Raw genomic sequence first — 9,846 nt, forward strand, 5'->3', positions numbered from 1 at the left:
TTATGCTCTCCCACACTTTCCTTTAAAACTTTCTTTTTTTCTTATTAATTTTATAATTATAACATTTTTTGACAGTGCATTTGCATAGGTAATTTTTTTACATCATTATCCCTTGTACTCCCTTCTGTTCTGAATTTTCCCCTCCTTCCCTCCACCCCCTCCCCTAGATGGCAGGCATTCCCATACATATTAAATATGTTATAGTATATCCTAGATACAATATATGTGTGCAGAACCGAATTTTTTTTGTGTGTGTTTTGTTGCTGTTGCAAAGGAAGAATTGGATTTGGAAGGTAAAAATAACCTGGGAAGAAAAACAAAAAATGCTAACATTTCCCAGTGTTCCTTCTCTGGGTGTAGCTGATTCTGTCCATCATTGATCAGTTGGAACTGGATTAGATCTTCTCTATGTTGAAGATACCAACTTCCATCAGAATACATCCTTATACAGTATTGTTGTCACTGGCCTTTTGGCTGTTCCACAAGTGTATAATGTTCTCCTAGTTCTGCTCATTTCACTCAGCATCAGTTGATGTCTCTCCAAGCCTCTCTGTATTCATCCTGCTGGTCATTTCTTACAGAACAATAATATTCCATAACATTCATTTACCATAATTTACCCAGCCATTCTCCAATTGATGGGCATCCATTCATTTTCCAGTTTCTAGCCACTATGAAAAGGGCTGCCACAAACATTTGAACATACAGGTCCCTTTCCCTTCTTTAGTATTTCCTTGGGATATAATCCCAGTAGAAGCACTGCTGGATCAAAGGGTATGCACAGTTTGATAACTTTTTGGGCATAATTCCAGATTGCTCTCCAGAATGGACAGATTCTTTCACAACTCCACCAACAATGAATCAGTGTCTCAGTTTTCCCATATCCCCTCCAATATTCATCATTATTTGTTCCTGTCATCTTAGTCAACCTGACAGGTGTGTAGTGGTATCTCAGAGTTGTCTTAATTTGCGTTTCTCTGATCAATAGTGATTTGGAACACTCTTTCATATGAGTGGAAATAGTTTCAATTTCATCATCTGAAAATTGTCAGTTCATATCCTTCCTTTAAAACTTTTTAAATGGACCTTAAAAGGCATCCTTAATCTCCTGGGGGAAAATGCTCCCTTTTCATACAGCTGGAAGATTTCATTCAGCTTTGTATGATAGCAACCTCTCTCCTTGTAGATCTCAGCTGGATTACAATCAGCACCAGGTACTTTGTCACTCAAGCAAGAGGAGTCTGATGGCATTCAGTCCCTCTCCTCGTGGGAAGTGGGGCTAGAGAGGGATTAACTGAGGCCATGGTCACTGACCAGCAGTGGTGAAGAAGGATTTGTTGAGAATACCACAGCTTGTTTGGCTCCTCTTTCCAGGATCAGATGCTTATCACTGATTAACCTGGCTCCATCAATGCTGGGTCTAGGGAATCACTATCTTCTCAGCTCCTTAGGAAGGCAGCCTAGGTGTCCTGCTTGACTCCTTACCATTTCTTACTTCCCCTTCCCAGCCTCTTGCCCCCAACCAATCTCTTGACAATTTCTGCCTATTTCCTCTTGACAACATCTTTTGAATGTACCTCTTTCCATGTTCTGACACTGCCACACTCTAGTGCAGGCCCTCATCATCTCATACCTGCTGATGGATCAGCCTGACATAATCTCCATTCCATGCTCTTTTTAGAAATCAAAGTGATTTTCCTAAAAGGCAAGACTGATCATTAGCACCCACTCAATAAACTTCACTAACTCCCAATTGCATTTAGGGTCAAATAAAAATACTCTGGAATCTATTGCCCTTCAGAAGATCTAGCTTCCTCCTATCTTTCCAGTCTTCTCAAATCTTATTTCCTGATATAATCTTCCATCCAATGTCACTGGCCTTCTGGCTGTTCCACAAATAATAGACCGTCTCTTGACCAAAGCATTTTTTTCTGGCTATTCCTCATACCATGTTTTCCTTCCTCATCTCTGTGTACCTCCTTCTTCGATTTCTTTAGATCCTACTTAAAAGCCCATTTTCCTTTGGATGCTTCTTAATTCTATTGCTTTCTCTCTCTTCTTTTCTATTTATCTTGTAGAAAGCTTATTTTTTCATAGTTGTTTGTTTTGTCTCTTATTCGATTGTGAACTTCCTGAGGGAAGGACACCTTTTGCCTCTTTTTGCTGTCTCCTAGTAGCTTTCATAGCTGGGAGGCTGTATCCTCCATCATATTCAAAGTCCCTTCTCTTTCTAAATCTCTTTGGCTTTGATGAGTAAAAGTACAAAATATATCCATACAAAGGAAGAATAAGCTATGGTATATTTTCTATTGGCAACAATATTATGATTAACATGTGTTTGAATATTGTCCTTTATCCCTTGATAATGGTATTTTTTCCTATTGCTTACAATAATCATTAATGAAGCAATGCCTCCCTCTAGTGGGTTTTTTTTTTCATTTTTCTGAGTTGTTGATTTTCTCTTTAGGCTTGGAAAAATTCTTTAAAAACTTTTTATGTGGAAAGGAGTTAAAGAAGAAATAGGAATTTAAGTAGATTATGTAACTTATTCCAAATTACAAATCCAGCTACCTGTAGAGTCGAAACTAGAACCCCTATCTCTTGACTTCCATTCCAAATTTCTTCTTTTAAAAATCTAATAAAATTTTAAAGTAAATTTTAAAATTAAATGCATAATTAATACCATAAACTCAATGTTTACAATAAAGGCCAGTGAAACAATAATCAGACTAAACATAGGTTATATCTTCAATATAAACTTCCAAATTTGAATCATTTGCAACCCAATCACATAAATAGAAAAAAAACAAAAAACAAATAAAACTTTGTTATACCATGCATATATTTAAATCTATGCATAAAATCAAACCAGTAAACCAAAATGTTTGCTGGCTCCTCCTCTGAATCTTTAGAAGCCAGGTTGCACGTTATTTATCTGTATATACATACACATATGTAGTCAATACAGCTATTTTTTCTCATGTAAGTGTGCGTGTCCATGCACACACGTGTGTATTGTCCATGTGGGTTGTGTGTACCCACTTGAGTTTCTCTAAATGTGGGTTATAGAGAGACATGAATCTATCTATCTATCTATCTATCTATCTATCTATCTATCTATCTATCTATCTATCTGTCTATCTATGTATCTATCTATCTAATCTCTTTCTCCAAGGAAGACTTTGATTCTTTTCAGGAGGAAAGCAGGAGATTGGGGCCATGAAGCTGAGTGCTCACTCTCCTTAAAAAGATAACAGCCTAAAATTATATTTTTAGATGTAGCAATCCATCCAATTGCTAATCTATGGAGAATAGTAATTTGGTTCAAGTTTTGCTTCAGGTCCAAATTCATTGACTAGAGGAAGAACTTCAAAACATATATACAAAGGCTTGCTTTTCTTCACTTTAAATTCAATTTTACAAAGACCATCAATTATAATGAATAGTAAACAAACCCATCTATCTGAGATGATACTAAAGAAAAATAAGAGAAGTTATACAGATGAAAATATACCAATAATACACAGAGTGAATGACTGGCAATGAGATATTTGAGCTCCATTAGAAGAGAGAGGGACAGAATCTGATCTTACCGAGTGGGAAATTCCTCAAAGTCCTAGTATGGTAAATTGGGATTAAGGACATGATTGAGGCACTGGATCCTCTACATGTCAGCTTACAGATTTCAAACTATTTTGGGAAGTGGTAATTATCAAAACAATCTACTACTAGCTAAAAAATAGCTATATCAGTGGAATAGATTAGGTACAAATAATATTATAATAAATATTCATAATAATCTAGTAAATGGTATACCCAAAAATCTAAGCTTTTGGAACAAAGTCTTATTATTTGACAAAAACTGTTGGCAAAACTGGAAAATAGTATGACAGAAAACAGAATAGTTTGCTTGATATGGCACTGACTAAATAGATTAATTTAGGTAGAATTGTCATTTTTAGTATCTTGGCTTGGCCAAATGATATGTTTTTCCAATTGTTTAGAACTGATTTTATGTGAAAAAGTATTTTATGGTTGTGTTCATATAGTTACTGGGTTTGTCAGGCAAATTCCCAAATATTTTATATTGTCTAAAGTTATTTTAAAAATGCAACTTGTCTTTCTATCTCTTGCTGCTGGACTTTGCTGGTAATATATGAAAATACTGCTGATTTTTGTGGGTAGCCTGCAATTTTTGTAGCTTGCAATTTCCCTAAAATTGTTAATTATTTCAGTTAGTTTTTTAATTCTCTAGAATTCTCCCAGTATTAAATATTATCTGCAAAAAGTGATAATTTTCTTTCCTCATTACATATTCCAAGTCCTTTAATTTCTTTTTCTTTCCTTATTGTTATAGCTAACAGTTCTAATACAATATTAAATAACAGAGGTGATAGTGGGCATCCTTGCTTTATCCCTAGATTGTATTAGGAGGGCTTCTAGCTTATTCTTATAATGCTTGCTGATTCTTTTAGGTAAGTATTATTCATCATTTTATTGTAAGTTCCATTTATTTCTATGCTCTATAGTTTTTTTTAAAAAAATAGAAATAAGTGCTTTTGTCAAAGGCTTTTTCTGTATGTATTGAGATAGGCATATGATTTCAGCTTGTTTTGTTATGAAGATGGTCAATTTTGCTGAAGGTTTTTCTAATATTGAACCAGACCTGGTATAAATTCCATCTGGCCATAGAGTACGATTCTTGTGATATGTTGCTATAATCTCTTTGCTCGTATTTTATTTAAAATTTTTGCAACAATATGCATTAGGGAAATTGGTGTATAATTTTCTTTCTCTGCTGTGGCTCTCCCAGGTTTAGGTGTTGGCACCATATTTATATTATAAAAATAATTTTATCAGACTCCTTCTTCGCCTACTTTTTTCCCCTCAAATAGTTTCATTGGGATTAATTGTTCTTTAAATGTTTGATAAAATTCAGTAGTGAATCCATCTAATCCTGGGGCTTTTTTTCTTAGAAAGTTAAGTGATGGTTTGTTCAATTTCTTTTTCTATGATTCGGTTAATTATATCATATCTTCTGTTAATCTGATTAATTTATATTTTTATAAGTAGTTATCAATTTCATTTATATTGTCAAACTTATTGGCATATAATTGAGCACAATACCTCTTAACAATTAATTTCATCTTCATTGATGGTGAATTCACTCCTTTCATTTTTGATATTAGCCATCTGAGTTTTTCTTTCCTTTAAAAAAACCCAAATTAAGCAATGGTTCATCTATATTTTCTTATATATCTGTAGTTTCTTAGAAAACAAACTTCTAGTTTTATTTATTAATTCAATAGTTTCCTTAGTTTCAACTTTATTAATTTCTCCTTTGTTTTTCAAGACTTCCAATTTGGTATTTAATTTGGGATTTCTTTTTCTAGTAACTTTTAGTTATATGCCCAATTCATTGATCTGCTTTTTTTTTTTTTATTCATGTAAGCAATTAGAGACATACATTTCCATTTTATTATCTATTTCCTCCTGTAACATTTAATTTCTTCTTCTAAGCTTTAGATACTATACTATTTGGTGTATATATGCTTAGTATTGATATGATTTCATTGTCTATGGCACTTTTAAGCAAAGTATAATTTCCTTATCTCTTTTTTTTAATTCATTTTTCCAAATTATCCCCTCCCTCCCTCCACTCCCTCCCCCGGATGACAGGTAATCCCATACATTTTACATGTGTTACAATATAACCTAGATACAATATATGTGTATAAATACCATTTTCTTGTTGCACATTAATTATTAGCTTCCGAAGGTATAAGTAACCTGGGTAGATAGACAGTAGTGCTAACAATTTACATTCACTTCCCAGTGTTCCTTCTCTGGGTGTAGTTATTTCTGTCCATCATTGATCAACTGGAAGTGAGTTGGATCTTCTTTATGTTGAAGATTTCCACTTCCATCAGAATACATCCTCATACAGTATTGTTGCTGAAGTGTATAGTGATCTTCTGGTTCTGCTCATTTCATTCAGCAACAGTTGATGTAAGTCTCTCCAAGCTTCTCTGTATTCCTCCTGCTGGTCATTTCTTACAGAGCAATAATAATCCATAACCTTCATATACCATAATTTACCCAACCATTCTCCAATTGATGGACATCCATTCAACTTCCAGTTTCTAGCTACAACAAAAAGAGCTGCCACAAACATTTTGGCACATACAGGTCCCTTTCTGCTCTTTAGTATTTCTTTGGGATATAAGCCCAGTAGTAGCACTGCTGGGTCAAAGGGTATGCACAGTTTGATAACTTTTTGGGCATAGTTCCAAATTGCTCTCCAGAATGGCCGGATTCTTTCACAACTCCACTAACAATGTATCAGTGTCCCAGTTTTCCCACATCCCCTCCAACATTCATCATTATTTGTTCCTGTCATCTTAGCCAATCTGACAGGTGTGTAGTGGTATCTCAGAGTTGTCTTAATTTGCATTTCTCTGATCAGTAGTGGTTTGGAACACTCTTTCCTATGAGTGGAAATAGTTTCAATTTCATCATCTGAGAATTGTCTATTCATTTCCCTTGACCATTTATCAATTGGAGAGTGGCTTGGTTTTCTATAAATTAGGGTCAGTTCTCAATATATTTTCGAAATGAGACCTTTGTCAGAACCTTTGCTTTTAAAAATATTTTCCCAATTTGTTACTTCCCTTCTAATCTTGTTTGCATTAGTATTGTTTGTACAGAAACTTTTTAGTTTGATGTAATCAAAATCTTCTATTTTGTGATCAATAATGATCTCTAGTTCTCCTCTGGTCATAAATTCCTTCCTCCTCCACAAGTCTGAGAGGTAGATTATCCTCTGTTCCTCTAATCTATTTATTATCTCCCTCTTTATGCCTAAATCATGGACCCATTTTGATCTTATCTTGGTATATGGTGTTAAGTGTGGATCCATATCTAATTTCTGCCATACGAATTTCCAGTTTTCCCAACAGTTTTTTCCGAATAATGAATTTTTATCCCTAATGTTGGTATCTTTGGGTTTGTCAAAGATTAGGTTGCTATAATGTATCCTTTTTTGTCCTTTGTATCTAATCTGTTCCACTGATCTACCGTTCTATTTCTTAGCCAGTACCAAATGATTTTGGTGACTGCTGCTATATAATATAGCTTTAGATAAGGTACCCTTAGACCACCTTCCTCTGACTTTTTTTTCATTAGTTCCCTTGCAATTCTTGACCTTTTGTTCTTCCATATGAATTTTGTTATTTTTTCTAGGTCATTAAAATAGTTTCTTGGGAGTCTGATTGGTATAGCACTAAATAAATAGATTAGTTTGGGGAGTATTGTCATCTTTATTATATTCGCTCGGCCTATCCAAGAGCACTGAATGTCTTTCCAATTATTTAAATCTGACTTTATTTTTGTGGCAAGTGTTTTGTAATTTTTCTCATATGATTCCTGACTTTTCTTTGGTAGATGGATTCCCAAATACTTTATACTCTCAACATTTGTTTGGAATGGAATTTCGAAAAAAATATTTTCTGAAGATGGCGGCGTGGAGGCAGACAGCTGCTTGAGCTCCTCGTTTTCTCTCAGAACTTACTTCATGACAAGCCTCTGACTTAATGCTTGACCCAGAAAGAAATCCACAAATTATCACCAAGAGAAGACATCCTTGAAAGTCGCCAGAAAAGGTCTGTATTTGCTCGGGGGAGGGTCAATCAGACTGGGCGCAGACTGAGGGCAGACAGCCAGTGCAAGACAGGCAGCTTGCACAGCTCAGACCGGAGGGGGAGGGGTGTGATCTCTGCTGTTTCTGTGAAAGGGCTTTTGCCCCAGTGTGGATGCTCTGTCTTGGCAGCAAGCCAGGAGCAGCAGAGAGGGTGCAAACACCGGAGGTGAAGATTAAAACCCCAGAAAACCAGCGTCTCTCAGAGCCCGGCCACCCCCAACCCCCACCTGGACTGACTCGGTGCGTTTTCGGAGCCTCAGAGCGCAGACTCAGTACAGTCATTGCTGTTCTGACAGTGGCTCTCTGCTGCCCTACCCCCAGTCTGTAGAGGAAGCCCATTAATACCATCCAGCCCCATCCCCCGCAAAACAGACCAATTGTTTCTCTTGTCAGTTTGTTTTCTTTGATTCCTACTCTGACAAAATGAACAAAAAATTCAAAAGGGCTCTAACCATTGACAGCTTCTGTGTGGAAAGGGAGCAGACTTCAAATGCTGAGGAGACTAGGAACAGACTGTCCCCAGATGTATCCCCTGGGAGGGATATAAGCTGCTCCTCAATACAAAAGAACCTCATAGAGGAAATCAAAAAGGCTCTCACAAGAGAGCTGGAAGAGAAATGGGGAAAGGAAAGGGAAGCTTGGCAAGAGAGCCTGGAGAAGTCATCCCATGCATTCAAAGACAGAGTGGATAAAGAAATCAAATCATTGAGAAACAAGATTAGTGAGCTGGAAGAGGTAAACAACTCCAAGGAAAACAGGATTAGAGAGCTGGAAAAAGAAAACAGCTCTCTAAAAAATAAAATGGATAAAATGGAAAAAAATTCCACAGAAGATAAAAACTCAATTGGACAATTACAAAGAGATATAAAAAAAGTGAGTGAAGAAAATACAGCATTGAAAATTAGACTGCAGCAAGTAGAAATGAATGACTCAAGGAGAAACCAAGAGGGAGTCAAGCAAAACCAGAGAAATGAAACAATTGAAAAGAATGTCAAGTACCTTACCAGAAAGACAACAGACCTGGAAAACAGATCCAGGAGAGACAATTTGAGAATAATCGGACTCCCTGAAAAATGGGAGGAAAAAAAGAGCTTGGACACCATTTTCGAGGAAATTATCAAAGAGAACTGCCCAGACGTTTTGGAAACAGAGGGTAAAATAGACATTCAAAAAATTCATCGATCACCTACTGAAAGGGACCCTAAAATCAAAACGCCAAGAAATACAGTGGCCAAGTTCAAGAACCATCAGACAAAGGAAAAGATATTGGAAGCTGCTAGAAAAAAACAATTCAGATATGAAGGATCCACAATAAGGATAACCTAGGATCTAGCAGCGTCCACATTAAAAGAACGCAGGGCCTGGAACATGATATTCCGAAAGGCTAAGGAACTTGGTATGCAGCCAAGAATAACTTACCCAGCAAGAATGAGCATCGTTTTCCAGGGAAGAAGATGGACATTTAACGAAATAAATGAATTCCATCTATTTTTGATGAAAAAACCAGACCTACATAAAAGGTTTGATCTTCAAATACAGAACTCAAGAGATTTCTAAAAAGGTAAAAAAGAAATCTTGAGAACTATACTTCTGTCAAAAAAATATGTAAAGAACATATGTACAATTTGTCTTAGAAACTAGAGGTGGAAAGGAGATTATATCATAAAAAAGTGTAAAGTGGTGGTACTACATCTCATGAAGAGGCAAAGGTAACCTATTATATCTGAGAGAAAGAAAGGAGGGAGATGAACATAGCGGGTATCAATAGACATATTCGATTTATGGTGAAACTTCTTCCACTTCATTGAAAAGTGAAAGGGAAGGAGTAAGCTAAGGGGAAGGGAATACAGTAATTTCGAGGAAAAGGGGTAAAATAAGGGGAGGATCTTTAAGGTGGGGGAGGGATCCTAAAAAGGGAGGGCTGTGAAAAGCAAGTGGTGTTCACCAGTTTAACACAGGATAGGAGGGTAAAAGGGAAGGAAAGGGGAAAAGCATAAGCAGCGGTTAATAGGATGGCAAGCAATATAGAATTAGTCCTTCTAACCATAAATGTGAATGGGGCAAACTGCCTCATAAAGAGGAAGCAGTTAGCAGACTGGATTAAAAGCCCTCCCACTTCTTGTTCTAACTCCTGTAAAGTGACTTTT

General features: G+C 36.1%; 1 protein-coding gene across 1 annotated transcript in view; it reads left to right on the forward strand.

Annotated features, from left to right (window-relative positions):
* LOC141561646 (uncharacterized) overlaps positions 1 to 9,571 on the forward strand; it is a 612,565-nt gene extending 602,994 nt beyond the window's left edge. The window contains exon 2 of the mRNA XM_074301546.1: positions 7,444 to 9,571. Coding sequence (XP_074157647.1) covers positions 8,123 to 9,025 — 903 coding nt within the window. The 5' untranslated portion in view covers positions 7,444 to 8,122 and the 3' untranslated portion in view covers positions 9,026 to 9,571. The remainder of the gene's footprint in view (positions 1 to 7,443) is intronic.
* Positions 9,572 to 9,846: the final 275 nt, after the last annotated feature.

The sequence above is a fragment of the Sminthopsis crassicaudata genome, chromosome 3 (genome assembly GCF_048593235.1).
Source record: "Sminthopsis crassicaudata isolate SCR6 chromosome 3, ASM4859323v1, whole genome shotgun sequence".
In the NCBI taxonomy this organism is placed as follows: domain Eukaryota; kingdom Metazoa; phylum Chordata; class Mammalia; order Dasyuromorphia; family Dasyuridae; genus Sminthopsis; species Sminthopsis crassicaudata.